This window comes from Astyanax mexicanus, chromosome 4 (genome assembly GCF_023375975.1).
Source record: "Astyanax mexicanus isolate ESR-SI-001 chromosome 4, AstMex3_surface, whole genome shotgun sequence".
In the NCBI taxonomy this organism is placed as follows: domain Eukaryota; kingdom Metazoa; phylum Chordata; class Actinopteri; order Characiformes; family Acestrorhamphidae; genus Astyanax; species Astyanax mexicanus.
The window spans coordinates 19,407,471-19,427,806 of record NC_064411.1 but is presented as its reverse complement, the minus strand read 5'-3'; the positions used below and the strand labels follow the sequence as shown (position 1 = coordinate 19,427,806).

At 36.1% G+C, this 20,336-nt stretch overlaps 4 protein-coding genes and 1 pseudogene across 5 annotated transcripts in view; 3 read left to right on the top strand and 2 right to left on the bottom strand.

Annotated features, from left to right (window-relative positions):
• LOC125801236 (zinc finger protein 271-like) overlaps positions 1-20,336 on the bottom strand; it is a 356,087-nt gene that overhangs the window by 182,761 nt on the left and 152,990 nt on the right. The gene's annotated exons all lie outside the window — the stretch shown is intronic.
• The window catches only part of LOC125801557 (zinc finger protein 420-like), a 126,937-nt pseudogene that overhangs the window by 15,587 nt on the left and 91,014 nt on the right, over positions 1-20,336 (bottom strand).
• Positions 1-20,336, top strand: part of LOC125801530 (gastrula zinc finger protein XlCGF49.1-like) — a 207,174-nt gene that overhangs the window by 171,905 nt on the left and 14,933 nt on the right. The gene's annotated exons all lie outside the window — the stretch shown is intronic.
• The window catches only part of LOC111196797 (zinc finger protein OZF-like), a 180,569-nt gene continuing 161,312 nt past the window's right edge, over positions 1,080-20,336 (top strand). The window contains exon 1 of the mRNA XM_049477510.1: positions 1,080-1,115. The gene's annotated coding sequence lies outside the window, so the exon portion shown is untranslated. The remainder of the gene's footprint in view (positions 1,116-20,336) is intronic.
• On the top strand, positions 9,610-11,441 carry LOC125801488 (zinc finger protein 239-like). Its single transcript, XM_049478270.1, has one exon. It carries the CDS (start codon positions 10,114-10,116, stop codon positions 10,882-10,884), a length of 771 nt encoding a protein of 256 aa, XP_049334227.1. The 5' UTR covers positions 9,610-10,113; the 3' UTR covers positions 10,885-11,441.

Sequence of the window (20,336 nt, the reverse complement as noted above, 5' to 3'; positions counted from 1 at the left end):
CTATTTTGTACTGACAAAATTTACCATGCAAGTTAATACTGTTAAAAACTTGCACCAAATTGATAAAACCTTTTTAACACTGTATGTAATAAAGTCGTAACAGATGGACTTGGTCCTCACTGTTGATGGTAAACTTCAAGTGATGCCCCAACTTGTTTTTACCACCCTATTAACAAATAAACTCTTAAACAAATCCTTCTTTATTTTACAATTAATTAGTTTATATTTGCATATAAAGTTTGAAATTGTTTTACCAGTGTGAAATACCCTTCTATACAGAAATCAGGATGGTCCATTGTGATGTCAGAGAGTGATTTTACAGGGAGGAGCTGTGAATGACCTCAATTTATGTAAATCTTTCAGAATACATAAATAATAAGACTTTAGACAAGGTGAGCAACAAACAAGATCTGCTGCAGTATGATCTCCTTTTCAAGAATCTGTAGGACATCAAGAAGGTAAATGTAAAGAAAAAACCATAATATTTTAAATGAAATTTAGATTAACAAAGGTTTCTGCCGGAATCTGACCTTTCCATAGTAATTAGTACTATTTGTTAAAAAGTATCAAACATTTAAAAATTATTATTCTTAGCAAAATAATAATTTATAAATGTTTGATACTTTATAGAATAAAATTATTACTAATTTCCTCAAAACAGAACAACTATAACTGTTTCATCACCGCAGAGATAAGTATTAAAGCTTTTAAACTGCAGTTTTAATCCCTTTTAAATGAGCTCTGTGTGTAGCTCCATCATCAGTAGCAGTAATGCTAGTAAATCTACTGAATACAAAACATTAGTTTTAGAAAATGGAAATATAGGGGCACATTTTCTGTCCTATTTTAGTGAAATACTTTGTTCTACTTTGTAAAATTAAAGGAATACCCCAGAGAAGTAGTTATACAGTGTTTTAAATGAGAGTTTTAGCTGTTTAGCTCCATTCAGCTCCATGCATTGAGGACTCCCTCGCGGGCTCCCTCTAGCGGTGATGGGGTATAATGTCATATAGCGGAGGAGGGGGCGGGGCTCTACATAACCCGGATGAGGCTGAGCTTCCGGGGTCCGTAGCTGGAGCGCCGGGGGAAGAGCAGGATCAGCTGAACTACAGAAGGTATGAAGAAGTTTCTCTCTCTCTCTCTTTTTATTTCCAAATCAAAGCGAGCGCTGGATGTTAATCTACACAGATTTCTCCCCTGAAAACTGTTTATTTGGGTGTAAAGCGCTTCTGTTTATTTACAGTAAGCTTAGATTTACAGATTTTTCCAGCACTATGGCAGGAGCATTAGCATTAGCAAAATGCGCTCTTTGCACAACTACTTTTCATCAGTGCTGCTCCAGCGTTTCCTGTTTGGCTTTTCCAATACACTCGTTATGGCAGTATTTTCAGCTGGTGTTTACAAGAGCTTCTAAAAATTTACCTCAACGTCAAGGAGACCAGTAAAGCCTTCCACTAGAAAGCTAGAGAAAGACTTTTAACTATATACCTATAAACTATATCATACCTACACACTACCAAGATTTTTTCTTATATTTTACGTTAGCCCACACAGCTCAGCATTAGCTAGTATAGCTAACTAGCTTGCTAGGTGCATTACTGATAGTTGTTAGTTTCTCCTGTTATCAAATGGAAGTCTAATAAAATGCTAGTAATAATAATAAAGCTAACTATAATAATCATCATAAAAATAATTAGACAAATGCTAGCTATAATAATAATATCTAGCTATAATAATAATATCAATAATAATAATAATAATAATAATAATAATAATAATAATAATAATAATAATATCTAGCTATAATAATAATAATAATATCAATAATAATAATAAGAATAATAATATCTAGCTATAATAATAAAAATGCTAGCTGGTGGATCATTCAGCCAAGTACGTTTAGCTGATCTCCTCTCCCAAACACTTGGAACCTGGGTGCTGTAACGTTAATAATTCCATTTAAAAAGCAGTGGCACTGCATGCTTTTCCAGTCGTCTCCAAACTGACATTTCTGGTTTAACTTCTGACCATTTTGACCTCTCGCCAGTAAAAAAAAAAGTATGTTTTGCCTATACAGGCGAATGTAAACAAAACAACCGGAAACGTCCGAGCCGCATTATTTGAAAACGGAAATGTGTCAGAGCCGTGAGTGCAAGGAGCCCATTAGCTTGTAAAATGACCCAGTGTTGTTACCAATACCACACCTAACAGCTAAAGTTAATTATAAAGAAAAGGATTAACCATTACAGACAGCTTGTTCATTATCCTACCATTTAGTCTATATAACAACAACTCATCACAAATGTAATGTGTTTAAGACATTCAGGCTGCTAATAGTATATTATTGTTTGAAATTGCCTACCTGCTTAGTTATTTAGATAGCATTGGTTAGGTTAGCTAAAGGTGGCTAGAACCTTATGTTACCTTCAAAATTAATGTACCCCTCTATACAGTAGTAGTAAATAGTAAAATGTTTTATAATGTGATTTTTTTTATGTGGGATTAATGTTTAAGAGTGCATGTTAGATCGGAGCTGATGTGTTTCCTTAATGCGACTGGCAGAGAGAAAAAGAGAACTGTTTAATAGGCAGAACTGGCCCATAATAAGAGACCAAAGTAGCTGATGTTCGCTAGCTATCTAATGTAACCAGCGATTTTTTTTTTACCAGTAGCAAACATCATCTAGCTATCCAATGGAGAGGGGGTTTGATCCTCAAACGGCAACTGGCAACAGGAAGTGACACCTACTGGCACCTGCCTTTCAGGAGTGGCACTGGCCACGAACGCTACTGGCCAGCGGCGCTCGCTAGCGGCATCTGCCATTCAGAAACAGATACATGCCATGATAAGTGTCTTTGCTAAGCGGCATGTATCCGTTTCTGAATGGCAGATGCCGCTAGCGAGCGCCGCTGGCCAGTAGCGTTCGTGGCTATCCAATGTTCACAGTGCTTTTTTTAACCAAGTAGCTAATGTTATCTAGCTAGTCAATGTTACCAGTGCTTTTTTAACTAAGTAGTTAATTTTACTTTGCTGGCTAATGTTACCAGTGTTTTTGTCCTGACACCAAGTCAGGACATATTTTATTATTTTAATTTGGATACAAACTTTCCTGCACTTCCTTCTAAGTAAGATAATGTGGCCAGCCAAGGCATCAAATCAGCATTTCTTGCATTTCAGACATCAATAGACGCTGCATTGTCCGACATCCATCCATTTGCGTTTTTTTTCTATTTTATTTTAAAGAAACAAAAACATCTTTTATAATTAAAACTAGGGATGTGAAAAGATCCCGAGGCACGAGATCTCGTGAGATTAAAATGAGACGTGAGACGATATTTCTCGTCAAGCTTAAACCTGTCTTGCGGGCAGTGTTGGGAAGGTTACTTTTAAAATGTAATCCCTTACAGATTACTGATTACATCACTCAAAATGTAATTTGTAACATAATCAGTTGCATTACTTCAAGTGAGTAACATAATCTGATTACTTTGGATTACTTAAAAAATTGTCATTTTTTAAGCCTGAATGAATGTAGCAACCACATATTGCATATTATTATTTTATTTTTCTTTCCAGTTAACAAATAGATAAACAAATAAAAAAGCCTTTTCAATCACTCTATAAAAATACTTATGAAACCATTTCATCAAACAATTTTATGAAACACTTCTATAAATTGATGATAAAACCTTTTAAAACCATTAAAAACCAAACAATGTAACAACAACTGTAAGCTATCTATTTGCAGGTTTGCCACCAGTGTTAATTTTGACAACAAATTTTGATTTAGTCTTAGTCATAGTCTTGTGACGAAAATAGCATTTAGTTTTAGTCACAATTTAGTCATCTGAAATGTTTTTAGTTTTAGTCGACTTAATGTCATAAGAATATAGTCTACTAAAATTACAGTCAATTTAGTCAACTAAAATGTAAAGGGTGTAAATGTAAATGCTTTTTCATCAGTTCCCTTGAATTATTAACTCTACACTTATACGAAATTAAACGTTTAATAACCACTTGAGTAATATTGTTAATGTTTGAACGTGTAATATATTTATATATGATTTAATGTATATTATAATTATTATTGTAGGTGTGTGACTATACATATTTTACATTTAAATTTTGCTCTAGAAATCAGGTCATAAAACATCTGAATAGTTAAATTATGTCCTGTAGAGATGCTCTCAGGATGTACTGAGAGACTTCATGAGTTAAAGTGAGAAACTTATGAGAAAGTGCTGTAAGAAACGTTACACAGACTTTTAGGTTCATAGATTCACTTATTTTATTGTTTTATTTTCGTTATATTATTGAGTTCCTTTCTGACCTGCTGCTGATTTAACACTAGCTATATCTTTCCCACTGTGAGACTAAACAGATGATCGGATCTCAATGAGTTAGGGTTCTGTATCAGTTCTGTGTTTTAGTGCACTGCCGAGTTAAACACACCATCAGCTCATGAAATAACATCAGCATTAAAACGCGGATCTCTGCATGGAGATCTGTGTGACTCTGCTCTGCAGAAGCTGAAAGATTAGTGGTGTTTTTACCGGAGATGGAGTCGCTCCACGCGATTTACACGTTATCTTAGAGCTGGGCGATATGGGAAAAAATCTTATCACGATATAGTTTTCCATATCAGTCGATATCGATATGTATCACGATATAAATCAAATCACTTTGTGTCACACTTAAAGGTTTGTTTTTATTAGTGAGAGAATAAGGGAGTGATGGAAGTTTTATCACAATATTTTTTTCTGTATCTCCATAATTATTAGGGCTGGCCCGAATAGCATTTTTTGAGCTCCGGATATTTGGCAGTAATTGGTAGCGAATATTCCAATATTAGTTTTTAAAAAAAACAAATTAATCATGAACGCGAGCCAGAACCCGAGCTTGAACGTCAGCCTGACTCAGGCGCTGCATGAACTCGGGCTTTTTTCCAATTTTTTCCAATTTTCCATGACTGAAAAAAAACTTGGGCTATAAGCTCAATATTAAATATTTCGTTTGTTTAGAAATTATTTTATATTCTTAAACCATGTTAAATTATATTAGATTAGTAGGGCTGGCCCGAATAGCGTTTTTTGAGCTCAGAATATTGGGCACTGATTGGCAGCCAATATTGGAATATTTGTTTTTAAAAAGACGGATTAAAAACTGATTAAAGTAAAACAAAAATTGCAACTCGGCCCCTTTAATTCACCACAAAGTTTTCCAAGACCCAGCCGGAAAAAAAAAGATTTCCCACCTTTTCCTCAGCTGGGTCGGGCTCAAAAAATGATTTGTGATAGGCTGTTTTTTGGTTTGTTTGTTTAAGCACTTAGGCTTTTGTACTGCTGCAGTGCAATATTTAGATTTTATATTCTGAAATTCGTTAGGTTTTATTTCTTTTAGCATTTTGAACTTTTTTTCCAATTTCAAATTTATTTTTTTCTGTTCGTTATGTTCTATCGGTCCTTGCGTTTTTTGTAGTTGAAGTTGAATTTAATATTGAAGTTCAATATTTCTAATTTATATTTTGAAATTCGTTAGATTATATTTAGGGTTCAAGCACCGAAGGTGCGTAGAACCCTATTGTTTTTGCTAAGATTTTTCTTATTATTATTATTATTATTATTATTATTATTATTATTCTTTTTCTCCTGAAAAAACAGTTGTGCAGCCTAAACCGTAAGTCATAGAGAAATGAAACTTGGTAGGTAGATGTAGGATCAGTGCATCTCGGTGGACAACAAAAATGGCACCGATTGGTCAAGTGGTGGCGCTATAAACAAGGAAATTCATTTTTCACAATTTTCTCAATAACTCAAAAACCATAAGACCTACATTCAAAATTCTTTTTTTGATGGATTCCTTGGGTCAATACCAACAACTTTCCAATTTGGACCATGCACTTCCGTCTATATAGATTTTGTGCTAATTTGCATAATATGCAAAACCTACTTTTGCAAACTAGTACTAGGAATTTTGACCAATCCTGGCATGTTTGGTATCAAAACACTCGTGAGAGCATGCGCTTCAATATTCATTAAGAAAAAGTTGAAATATGTAAACAATATGGCCGCCATATGCAAATTAGTCCTTCCGGATATATGCCCCATTCACTTCAAGAGGTAAATTTGCAGCACTGTTTCTCAGCAACCGTGCAACCTAGCAAGTTGAAACTTTGCATGCAGAATCTATCATACAGCTTCTAAAGGATGTTCAAAGGGCAACTTAATCAATCAACATGGCTGAACACCATCAGCCAATCAGCATTCAGCAGACATTTTGGCAGGCTGAATGTTGCCCAATCTGGATGATATTTGGCAGTTATGTTCAGGTGGAGACACTGTAGTGACCTGCAAAGTGCTGAAACAATCCGCCCACTGGGGGGCGCTGTTCCAAAAAAACGAGTATATGTCAATCATGCTGTACTATTTTGACATCTAATTGTTTTTGCCATATTTAGTACAGTGGCTCTGACAAATTTCTCAATACAACTATGTTTAAAAAGTGCTTTGTTCATTCATAATTGCTAATTGTTTGACAATAGCTATATTGAAACTACTCTCTGGATATTTGGCCTATCACCTCCATTTCAGTCTTGCTGCACACTGTAGAGTCTCTAGGTAAATGTTCATTAAAAACATTTGTGAAAATTTCACATACAATACTCTCCAGGCATCAAGCAATCTGTGCGTCCTTGGAATTTCTAACCTAAATTGCTGTAACTCTGCAGTATTTGCTGTAATCTCACAATGTTAAAGACCTCTCTACAATATCACTCTGATGAAGCGCCATTTAATACAGAACTAGATTAAGAATAACTTGACATTACATGTCATATCAGAACATTCACTCCTTTGTGCCTCTTCTCAACATTAATAACAGGTGAAAGACTTTTGATCATTTTAAATGTGACAGAATGTCTCCAATTGTGTTAGACCTTCTTACACATCACCATCCTATGCTCTAGTAGGCACCATTGTGCTAGTTGGTGCTTGATGAAGCGCCATTTAATTCAGAACTAGATTTATAATAACTTCGTAATTACATGTCATATCAGAACATTCACTCCTTTGTGTTAATTTAAACTTGTTTGGTCAAACATTTCAGCTTGTTCTGCAAAGGTTCAAATGTCAATCTGAATACCACTTTGTGAACATTCTGGTTGAAGCCACCTGATCAATACCAATAACATGTAGACACCTTTTGACTAGTTCTAACTCACTTAATGAATATCCTACAAAGTTCACTAGATTTACATGTGAATTTAAGCACTGATCAGGTTGAAAGGCCTCTGCTCAACATTAATAACAGGTGAAAAACTTGATAATTTCTAAATGTGACAGGGCATCTCCAATCATATTAGACCTTCTTACACATCACCATTCAATGCTCCAGTAGGCACCATTGTGCAAGTTGGTGCTTGAACCCGATGATTGCCGCTTGCGGCTATATTTATTATTGTATTTTGAGCTCACTTTAGTTGGTTATTTTCCAAATTCATATCTATTTTTCTGTTATTATTAAATGTTATTAGCTTATTAGCTTAGCTTGTCATTTAGCATACAGAACTTCTCACGGATTTTTAATGAATGTTGATTTATTAATTTAAAAGCTGTACCTTATTAAAAGTATTTTAAGCCAGACAGACACTGTGTGATTTTTTAATGAGTTTATCTGCACTTTTAAATGGTTTGTCCTGTAGGAAACGCACACGATTTGTATGCTGACACTGTTGTCTGACTGAGGAGCTGCTTTCCGTCAAATGCAGCCTGTAGGCAGGAAAAAATCCAGCCAGAACCGACCATATCATGAGCCAGTTTTAAAGCCAGTAATTTAGTAGAGCATTAAACTACAAATCTGAGATGTACCTGCTGTACTTCTTAATCTCTGCCCCCAAAACGGTCCATTAACTTGCTTGACAGACGCGTCAAATCCCCCGCGAGCACGCGCGGCGCACAGCGCACCGATTAATTCATGCGTTGAGCTTTAAACGCGCAGCTGAGCTGTAATTGGGGAAATATCACAAAAATCACAGTGTGATTTGTTACATTAAAAAAAAGACCATTTTCTTCCGCCTAATCTGAGAGGAAAGCGGTGTTCTCGACCGGCCCGAGTTCATGCAGCGCCTGAGTCAGGCTGGCGTTCAAGCTCGGGTTCGGGCTCGCGTTCAGGCAGATAATCTAAATGATAAATGATTTTGTGTTTTTGCACTTGGGCCATAAGCTCAATATTAAAAAGTTCGTTTGTTTAGAAATTATGTTATATCCTTAAACCATGTTAAATTATATTAGATTAGAGGAAAGTCATTTAGACATCATTCTTAAGGTGTTTTTGTCCTGTTACCGCTCCGCAAAAAAACCTCTTCCTTTAATCCGCGCCCCACATACACATTTTTGCAGCACCTGCCCCGAGGTCCTAATATAAATTGAATTAATTACATTTAGTGCTTAAAATTTACTTAAAATTTATTTAAAACGTGCTGAACAGTGCGGCCGTTTATTCCCAAAGTACAAACACTATGGTTGTTTGCGTGTGTCGGGCCATACTCCACTATTCTTTAGGGTTTTTTGTTGCATGCATGAGAATAACTATTACAATTTTCTTAACTATTTATTAATTTGCTCCAGCGTCTTCTGGATTGATTACACGTTGTGTTTTCGTTGTTTGCCGCGCCACTTAGACGGAAATGGAAATGAATGTTTATCGAATTCTATTGCACAGGCTTATCATCGTCATCGAGGGAAAAATTATCGCGAAACAAATCGATATCCTTATATCGCCCAGCACTAGTAATAATGCACTCCATATATGCAGGATTAAAGTAAAATAAATTATACTGGACATATACATATATAAAATGTCTCTAGAAGATATATAATAGGAAATGAAAACAGTGTGAATTTTTCTTTTGCTTAAAACAGCAAGAAAGTACTACCCTGAATGTGATAATTAGGGGTGGGTGATATGGCTCCATATTTCAGGGTAATATAGTTCATGATATTCAAAAATATTGGCAACATTATTTCTTACGATATTTATGGCATTAAATTTATGGCATTATGGAATTAATGCTCACCTTTATTTGCATGTAGCAATATAAAAACATGACATCTCTGTCAAACACAAACCAATAACCTATTTACATTTTACCAATATAAATAAGTTTACATTACAACAGAGGCAGAGCTTCTTATCCTTTTGTAAACATATTTAACAGATCAAAACAAAAGTGCCTCATCCAGGATAAAGAATGCAGAAAGCCTTCATTTATATAAAAGGAACACGATATCACCGTCAAATAAACAAACCTATATCAACTATAAATAACTTAGATACAACATAAACTACATAAGTGCTTCAGCCAGAATAAGGAAGATATTGTGTGTAGTGAAACTGCTTGAGGTGGTGGAACAGATTAGATGCATTACCGTTGCTAGTCAACTCCACTTTCCGGCACAATTGGGAGCAAGCTGAAGTTTATCAGACCTTTGACCTGCCTCCCTCAACTATCTCTCCTGTTTAATCACTTGTGGAAGCATCAGGTATGCTCATTCTGCATCTAAAATCTAAAATTCTGCATCAGGGCCGAGCCTAATCGAGGAACTCGGTTCGGCCGCACTGCGCTCCGCTCGGCTTCATAGCGGGAGGTTCTAGGTGTGGACCGGAGCGCAGCCGAGCTTCAAGTTTTAGTAGTATGGATTATAGTGTAAAGTGTGATACTACTAAAGTAGTAGTATAACACTGTATTCAGTGCTGGACAGCAGCAGTGTTTCTGCTACATACATTTTGCAGCTGCAGCCTGCTGACAGTCAAGATACAACTACATATTAAAATGTCTGTGAATTTATAATGGGATAAAAGTACTGAAGCCTTTATTGTAGTATGAAGGTGTCCCAGTAGTTTTCTCCATATAGTGTAACTAATGTAGGTAGTTATTTTTGGTTAATTGACCTGCTTTTATTTTAATACACAAAAAATGTTTTCTTTGTTTTTCCAGAATAAACAACCAGGATATTTAATAAAGAACAGTGTTAAACTGCTGAAAGAGGTGAAGCACAAGCCAGCCAGAAGAATCTCCTGAAAACGCAGAAATTGTTTGCTACATTTCACAGACAGATGGAGCCAAGTCCCAACATGGAGAAACATCAGCACTCTGTCAAGAGTTTTACTAAACAGAGTCATCTCAAAAGACACCAGCGCATTCACACAGGAGAGAAACCGTATTACTGCTCCGATTGTGGTAAGAGTTTTACTACACAGAGTAATCTCAAAATACACCAGCGCATTCACACAGGAGAGAAACCGTATCACTGCTCAGACTGTGGGAAGAGTTTTAATCAACAGAGTACTCTCAAACTGCACCAGCGCATTCACACAGGAGAGAAACCGTATCACTGTTCAGACTGTGGAAAGAGTTTTACTGAACAGAGTACTCTCAAACTGCACCAGCGCATTCACACAGGAGAGAAACCGTATCACTGTTTCGACTGTGGGAAGAGTTTTACTCAACAGGGTCATCTCAAAATACACCAGCGCATTCACACAGGAGAGAAACCGTATTACTGCTCAGACTGTGGAAAGAGTTTTACTGAACAGAGTACTCTCAAACTGCACCAGCGCATTCACACAGGAGAGAAACCGTATCACTGCTCAGACTGTGGGAAGAGTTTTACTAAACAGAGTAGTCTCAAAATACACCAGCGCATTCACACAGGAGAGAAACCGTATCACTGCTCAGACTGTGGGAAGAGTTTTACTAAACAGAGTCATCTCAAAAAACACCAGCGCATTCACACAGGAGAGAAACCGTATCACTGTTCAGACTGTGGGAAGAGTTTTACTTTACAGAGTGAACTTATATTACATCAGTGCATTCACAAGAGATAGAAAAGTATCCCAAATCTGTTCCTCTGCCATAAAAAATGCAAACCTTAAATCTTTCAGACAGCCAAAAACACCTCATCATGCACAAAATCTTCACTCTGTTACAAGAACTTCATTTAAAATGGCTTTTTACAGGTTCAGAAAAATGAATCTTATCCAGAGATGATGTTTACTGAATTTCATGCTGTGTTTTTATGTATGTTTGTATACCTACATTAGTTAATGCCTGCAGAGCTCTTCAACACTTAGTGTTGTGTTTTAAGAAGTTTTTACACACAGAATCATAAATGGTACCACTAACAGCATAAACTAGGAACATACATTTTTACAATTTTTTCAGTGATATGCTGAATAAATAGTAAAGCGATGATGCTAGCTCAGAGTAAAATCGTATATTAAATCTCAGCATTAGCTTTAGAACTAATAATAAACAAAAGTGAGGATTTTATCATTCTGGGACATTTTTAGGTTTAAAAATTGAATATGCTTTGCCATAAGTAGGAAATGATCATTTGGTCAACTTATGTCATTTACAGCCTTAACACATTCTCAATTGTTTACATATAAAAACTTTCTTTATTTTTTCCTCCACTCCAGTTTGTAGTTTGTAGTTGGAGCGAGGGCACTGCCAGTGTTTGCTCCAGATGTTAGATTAGCATTACTTAGTCTTTTAAAATTTAGATGTCGTAGTTTAAAGGAGTAGAGTATTCTTAGGAGTAGAGAATATTCTTAGCTTGCAACAAAAGGCCAACAAAATCCTTTTCAAATTTAAAAAAAAAAAACGGTCTAGCTGTAGTTTCCATACTGAAAGCAACACTCAGCAGGCTATGCAGCAGTAAGACTGCAGGATCCTTGATTCCCTCTACTGCACATGTGTCAAACACAAGGCCCGCGGGCCAAATGTGGCCACATACAAGCGAGAGCTTGTAAGATCTTAGTGTCTATAATAAATAGGTCAGAAGCGTTCTTTGACCAAAAACTACATTTCCCACAATGCTTGTCGATTGTATTACCCGCGAAGTTACGGCTTACTGCCACTACATGGCAGTGTAGTCATTGATGTGGAAACCCTGCCGGAGGGAAGGCGTAACTTCGCGGGTGGAATTGAGACATACAAACGTTTATCCCATAATGTCCAGAAAAAGAGAAGCTGATGCAGACGGACGGCTGTGCTTCAAGGCGAAAGACCGGTATACCTTTTGTGTTACGAAGAGTGTTACTGACCAAAATAAACGCTTGTTAGGAGAGATATAAGTTCTGTGTAAATATTTATACGACAATAGCTGACAAAATCTGTTTTAATGACGTTAATAAACATCACTGTGACAGCGCTAGTCACAGTTTCACCTCAGCAAAGGAGGAGCACGTGAATCACTTATCTAACCAGCCTTTACTGATTTCTGCCCCCAATAACCCTTTCAATAACCTCCAATAGCCTTTAATAGTCTTCAGTAGCCTTCAACAGTCTAACCTTGCAGCCGTGGTGTGTTCTAAACTCCGTAGTTATAAACATCCTGAGGTTAGCAGCGCGCTAACTGACCTGTTTATAATGTCATCCCAGCAGTGACTCTGTGACGTTGCTCTAAACTGCTGCTGTTAGCTGCTTGGGCTGAAAGATGAACTGTAGAGAGCTGTATTATCCGGTTAGTGGGGTTAAAACCTTTATTTTCTACACAGAAGAATTTTAAAAACTGTAAAAACGCTCCAGACTGCCTCAGCTGAGCCCTGTAGCCTGTGGCTGGGCTGTAGCTCTGACTCAGTAAAGACTGCGGGCTTGTGCTGCTGCTGCAGCTCCGACTAGTGGTTGTATGAGGAACTGCTAAATCTGAGGAAATGCTAAATCTGTCACATGTTCTTAACAGCTCACAATTTTTAATTTTATATTTATTAAGCCTTATTTCAGTATCAAACGTTTTGATCAAAGTTAATGTAACTTGTATTTTATGTCATTCCTATTCACTTGACTAGTTTGGTTCTTGATTGATGGAGTTTTTGGATTTCATAACATGACAAATTAAAAGGATTTATGTTAATAGAGCAACAAGCAAACATTTTTTCCATGCAACTTTAATATTTGATTGAATAAATAGTATATTGAGAGTTATTTAACATTAAGGAGTAATTACATTCATTTTATATTACATTTGGTTACATTTTATTACATTTATAAGTTACATCTGGCCCTCAGTGGACAGCCAATATGCCAATGTGGCCCTCGGCCAAAATGAGTTTGACACCCCTGCTCTACTGGTTTTCTCATTGGTCTATGGTTCAGTCAGTCTGATTAAAAATCTGCAAGTTAATCTACAGGGATATTTGGTTGTGTTGTGTTGCTAAAGTTATATACTCTGTTATCTTTTCCTTATTTGGTATCGTTTTGCTAAAGGGTTTTTTTTATATCTCTAAAGGTACTAAAAATATCTAATCCATTTACTTTATTGATTGTTTTATCCAGTACCAGCTATTATCGTTGTTTTACATCACCTTATGTATTTACTCATATTCATATCTATGTGATTCAATAAAAGGCTTTTATATTGCAAGATCTGCAATCTTATCTATTCTTTCAACTTAAGCATTTAGCCAAAAGCTTTTGTACACAGCCAAACATACATTCAAGCAACCACTATATACAGTGCCTTGCAAAAGTATTCGGCCCCCCCTTGAACTTTTCAAACTTTTGCCACATTTTGGGCTTCAAACATAAATATATGATTTTTTTGTTTGTTTTTTGTGAAGAATTAACAAGTGTGTAAGAATACGGAGGAGTTTTGCCTTATTATGTTCATTGTTCATTGATTAAAGGGTTAATCTGTGTGTAACTAAATCAGCATTTCACTTAATCAGTATGTTATTCAAGCATTTAGCACGATTCATGATGATTCACATTGTGACTTAGAATGTATGTATATTGTGTCCTTGTGCTCAAAGCAAGGCCGTTTTTCTTGCAACTTAGCATGATTGATTTTTTCCAGCAGAACCATGAGTTTCTGTACATGTAATCTATAGTCTGATAAGGTTGGGGTGACCGAGTTCTCGGCTGACGTATAGGATGAATAACTGCTTATCAGTATCAGGATCCGGGGGGTGTGAGGAGCCTCCTCACACACCATTAGACTGAGGCCAGGCGAATGCCTGTTTTTATTAGACTCTCTGTCTAGGAAGAAGAGTAGAGTTGGGCGGGAGAGCTTCTCCCGAGAGGGACTACAGAGCCACAGGTCCTGTTCACACAGCCGAGAACTCTGGAAACCCCAACTTTTCTCACCTTTGGGGTTTTCCTCTTATTTTCACCTTTTTATTTCAATTCAATTTTTCAATAATCTTTTTACTCAATTTTTGATGTATCCAAAAAAACTGTTTTGCTCAGAAGATTCTTTGAATAAAATCTGACGGAACTACAATTTTGGACTGGATCTCCTTTTCTTCTTTATGACGTATCATGCCAGATACATCATAATTCGAACAGTAGATCAATAATCTTTCAATCGTGAAGTGGAACGAAATTTATTGGATACACATTATGTTGAGATACTCAGTATTTTGAGAACATTGGTATTTAACTTGTGTGAAACTGACACCAATAAATCCATAACTCCTGCTATTTACTTACATAGAAGTGTTTTTTTTCTCAGTAGCTCAGTCGCTGTGAAGTGTGGAGAATAGTTTTGCAATATATTGATTATCGCTGAATCACAGTTTTGAGATATCACCGTTATCATTAATTTACCACTTTGCTCAAAGGTGCTGAAAAAAACTTGAAAATGGGCCTTGAAAAGTGCTTGAATTTTACCTTGTAAAAGGTGTTTGAACCCTGTGTTTAAAAACCCCAGCAGCACTCCTGCACCTGATCTACATGTACCAACACAACACACACAAACACGTCACCACATTAGTGTCAATGCAGTTTTAAGAAATATTTATCACGAAAATAAAGCTCTCTGGCGCTGGGAATTAAATATACAGGGTAAAATTTAGGCTAATCGGATATGCAGGTGAAAAATAAACTGTGAAAAAATATGTGTGTGAATATGTGTATGTTTATACCTACAAATCTCAAATGTAAATTGACATAATATGGACCATTAAATGACGGTAACAACCTGACCGTTTGACACTTAGCTAATCTGCATACCAGTAGGAGAGAGCAGAGATAGACTGGCTGTGTATGAAACGGTAGGCAGCTACCACAATCCCTCATGCCTGAGCTGTTCATATGTTAACACCCACTAAATGATTAACCCTTTACAAGTATTAATATGAACTTTAGGAAAAAGAATATAAACAGAATTGCCCTTTTTTCTATTGTGAGTTAAATGAAGTCACTGCTGCCTATTCTAATAAGCTAACCGTATGACTAGCTTGACGAGTTCTGGGGACATTTTTACATGGGATGTGTCTGAAAGATCTGTGGAAAAAAAGACATTGCTTAAAATAATAAAAAGTATTATTACAAACGTTACAAAAGGACTTTCTGAGCTGAAAACAAAAAAAAAGAAAATATGTTTTATAAAATTTATTGAGATATCATATATATCCTATACCCAGTTTATAGACACATTTGGGACATACCGGGGTTGGACAATGAAACTGAAACACCTGTCTACAGTCACTCAGTTTTGGATCTTAGTTTGCATAAAAATAAATTTATGCCAGTTTTTACCCTGAGCTCTGGCTTGCTCCAATTTTTTTCCTTCTTTTTTCCTCTCTGTGTCACAAACTCTTCTAGTTCCTCCCTTTACCCAATTTTGATTTTAGGAAGTCTTTATAGCCACAGGGTCAAAATGAGACGCATAAACACTACAGAGCAGGGGTCTCACCATGGGCGCAGATGATTATAGTGACCTCATCCGAAATCTACCATCTACAAGCATAAACGTTGGGGTTTTAATTTAATTAACTGTACGTTTGTGGAATTCTGTGTTCCACAATGCCCTCGTTTTTAAACTAGGAAGCGTTCAGTTCAGAGGTTACATTGTTCGGAGCTCCGTGTTCCAGTTCCAATGTAAATTTAACGCACCTTCTCAAGTCCGGGGTTCTAAGGAGCTGGTAACTGCCTGTAGACTACAGACACAGGCAGTTACCAGCTCCTTACGGTACGTGTCCACTGGCACTTTTTTTCAACGCTGGATCTCCTTGCTCGTTTTTGAATTAAAATGAAGCAACAGAAGTAGACAGTCATAAGTTTAATATTTTTATTTTTTTACCAACCTCACTGTAACCTATAGCTCTATAAATCCATATTCTGCCGCTTTCAGCTTCTCTTCTGTGGTTGAAAGGCGCCTGTTCTGTGTGTGTGTGTGTGTGTAAGAGGCTTGTGTGTGTGTGAAGACGCAGCCTGCTCTTCCCTCATTGGCTGGACGCAGCCTGCTTTTCCCTGATTGGCTGGACTGGACACAGTGCGGCGGCCGGATTTATTTGAATAAAGTTGAGCCGGAGGGCGGAGCTGCGTTAAACGCAACGCAACCCGGCATGCACCGAGGCATGCAGCGGCTCTCTCCATTGATTTTATGTATGATGTTATTATGATGTTATTTTAGTAAGCAGTCGCTGTTAACTGAAATTATTAGATGTAAAATGTTAACATTGTCTTCCTGATCTTGCCTAGGCTGTAGCAATGAAGAAACAAAAAACAATGACAGCGTTTTTTTTCAAAAACCAAACAATGTGATATGGAATAGTAGGATGTCAGTGATTTGGCATCATGGTGTAAGAATGCGCGCAGATGGCACTGGGGACATATTGACATACCAGACCAATAACAGTTTCAGTATGGCTAGTGTTGATCAGAAAAGTGATTATTCTAAAGTTTATTGCAGCATATATATATATATAATTTTACAGCTTGGTCCCCCCCAGTTCAAAATGTCCATCTGCGCCCCTGGGTCTCACACTCGCGGCCCGCGGGCCAATTGCGAGACGTGTTGTTACAAACAGCAGAGATGTAGTAATGATTCAGGACGCTGTGACACATTACAAATACGTGCTTTCATGCTGAAATACTTTATATTATGCTCTTTAACAAAGACAGACATGTGGTATGGCATATTAATGAGTGCATAAATTAATTATATATATAAATTAATTATATAATTTCTATTATTATTAGAAAAATAACAAACGAAAATTAACCCAAAATGTTGACAAAAATATAATCTAACGAATTTCAAAACATAGAAACGAAAAACGTTAAAATGGTATTAATACAACAGTTTAACACCTGGATCAAACAGTTATAAGGATTTATATTTATGCTTAGTACACAGACTAAGCTTAATAGAGCAGACACAGGCATTCTGCTGTCCAGAATTTTAACAGATGCTTATTCTTACTCAATAGCTGGAGTTTTTGAAATGAAAAATTAAAAGAGAAAAGAACTTTGAACTGGACATAACTTTATTTATGTCATTTATGTCACATTTCACTTTGCTATGTAACTGAAAGTCACTTTTAATTTTTTTTTCATATCTAAAAAATAAAGCATCACCCTGTCATCTGGTGCTGCATGTCAAGTATATAAACCTTAAAAAACATTTGAAATACACAGCAATATAAAGCTATATGTTAGCGTTCATTTCTTATCACCAGGGCAAATTTATTTTAAAAATGTATATATTAATTCATTGACTAAAATCTCTCCTGCATGCTGCAGTCACGCAGAACGAGCTTGAAAGCTTGCATGGCACTGCGATTAAAAAAACTTTTAATAAATAAAGTCCTATAAAGTGTAGCAAAATGTATGGTATTAAATTTGAATATTTACTCATATTCAATCAAGAGAAATCAGGCAAAATACGCCGCTCTCTCTCTCTCGCATCGCCGAGCTGAATTCAGCGCGAGGCTTCAAATAATATAACAACTCAGTTTAGTTAAATTAATTAAGATGAGTGAGGACCTGTAAAGTTAATCAAATATTGTCAAATATAAAGGATAGGTTGAGGTTTTGGTGAGCTGTTTCAATTATTTGAAACCGAAACTAACTGAAACTGATATTATTCTGCGCACTATTACAAAGCCTTTGATTTTGTTTTAAATGAATTTTTATTTTATATTAATTATTTTTGAATTCATTTTAAATATTTTTATTATTTTTATTGATCAAATAATTTTTTTCATAAGATATATATTTTTATTTTTGATGTATTAATTTTTATGATCTTTTTAAAGTTTTTTATTTTTCCTTTTTTATCTTTATATTTTATTCGTCTATAGTAAATGCTAGTTTTTATTTCTAATTTTTCTAATTTTATTTATAATATTTTTAATCCCTTTTAAACTGTAAATGCTCAGCGGCACAGTAAATGAGGGTCCTCCTCCAGTGTAAATAACCGATTGCTTGATTAATATTCAATGTTGCAAACCCAGTTTTTACATAAACAATAAACAGAATAAAGAATAAAATAACATTGCTGATGTATCTTCAACAGCACATCGCATCCTATTCACTTCAATGGAGAGAGACACTGCATACCGGCTGGGTTGGGTTGCGTTGCGTTGAACGCAACCCCGCATTCTTTATTCAAATGAATCAAGCCGCCGCGCTGCTTTCAGCCAATCAGGGACTTCACACACACACACACATCGAGCCTTACACACACAAACGGCAAAATATGGATTTATATAGAGCACAGTAAAGTTCATTTAATCATTAAAAGTTTAAAATTGACTACACCTGTAGCCTTATCAAGATACGCCCACACGGCGAGACGAGAGATTTGGTGTTCTGTCGACTTGTGCTACCCTGACAAACCGTGCTACCCTTTTGTGTATATTTAAAGGTAAAAGCACAAAAGTAGCACAATATTAGAGCATGTTTCCAGCAGAAGTTCATGTACTATGTTTGGATAGTCTAAACCACCGTATCAGGGTAAAGTTATGGTAGTAAGAGTTTATTATAATCTTTTTTTTTTTTTTAATTTAAGATCATATTTTATTATTATTATTATTATTATTATTATTATTATTATTATTATTAATTGCCATTACACTTTGACAATGTAATGACAGTCCAGGTTATTAAATGAACAAAAAATATTAGAAAAACAGAATTATTATAGTACACTTGAAATAATAATACAAATGTAGGTTAGCACTTTAGAAAGCGCGTATCGATGGGTAGCATCACTCGACAGAACACCTGGCATGGCAGAATGTGTTGAATAAAATACGTGTTCTTGTCGTGTGCGGCCCAGCCTCACCCAGTCTCTACCTACAGCGGCCCCCAGATAGAATAAGATTGAGACCACTGCTATAGAGCCAGAGAACCAGCTTAAGTTCCAGACCTGAAGATTCAGACCAGTAGTTCCAATGAACTTAATACACATAAACAGTCCACAAATACAGCTACAAACTACAAAAGCATACAGTAGACCCAACAATAAATGCTTAATGTTCCTACAAGTACAGGCGTTTAACAAATATCACTCATTTGTATCTCTACAGGACGCCAGAGCAGCCAAAACATTAAGTACAAACAAAAATCACCAGTCACACGGCATATTACTTAGTTTCACGTTGAAGGGCAGCCTTTAAAAAGGCTTTTTAATATAATATGACCCAATATCTGTCTTATTTCCATGATAGTTAGCTAAATATTTAATTAATCCAGCATGCGCTCTCCGTTTTACTACTAATCAATGCGCGTAGCCCGACCCCTTCATCCGAGTGCAGATAAGGGGCTAGGCAGCCATGGCCCCGCCCCCGGAGTGAAAAGCATGAGTCTTATTGGTTAGATTGTCCTAAGACTTTTCTAATAGACTCATTACTACACCCTTCTCAAAATCAGGAGAAGGGTCCGCGGACACGTGAGCAGAAGACATTTTAAAGAGCTTTGATTGGTCAGTACGGCTGTCAATCATACAGTCCTATAGCAACGAAAAACACAGGCTAATGCTTTGAATTAGTTGCTGTTTTTTCGTTAATCTATAAAATAAATGCTTACACTTGCAATAATTATATACATCCTGATAAAAAAATAAGTAATTATTTACATGCACATTTGGTCAGCCCCTTAGAGGCCTTACTGCACACCACTGATATGTATATTGAATATGAATTATACATAATACTTAAGGCTGGACAATAATTTAAAATCACTGATTGTCTCCAATAATGTTTTTGTAATTTTTAAATGAATATATTTTTATTAAATATTGGCCTGGAGTTCTAAGACAGCAATGGTCCTCCAACTAAAAAATATTCTTAAGAGGCATTTAGTATTTACAGCATCTGTTACCGACTGACGTTCATTACAGAGAGCTGCGTCAGTTCAGTGCATTAATTTGAGAAGAAAAGACAGAACCCAATAGGCATATGTATAGCCATACACCTTATATAAGGTGTATACACCTTATATAAAGTTCTTAATACTGTTGTAGAAAAGAAAATGAAAGGTGGGTTAACCCCCACCTCTCGTCCGGGGTACAACTCCCCTACGTGTTCGTTTGATAGAGAGTCGT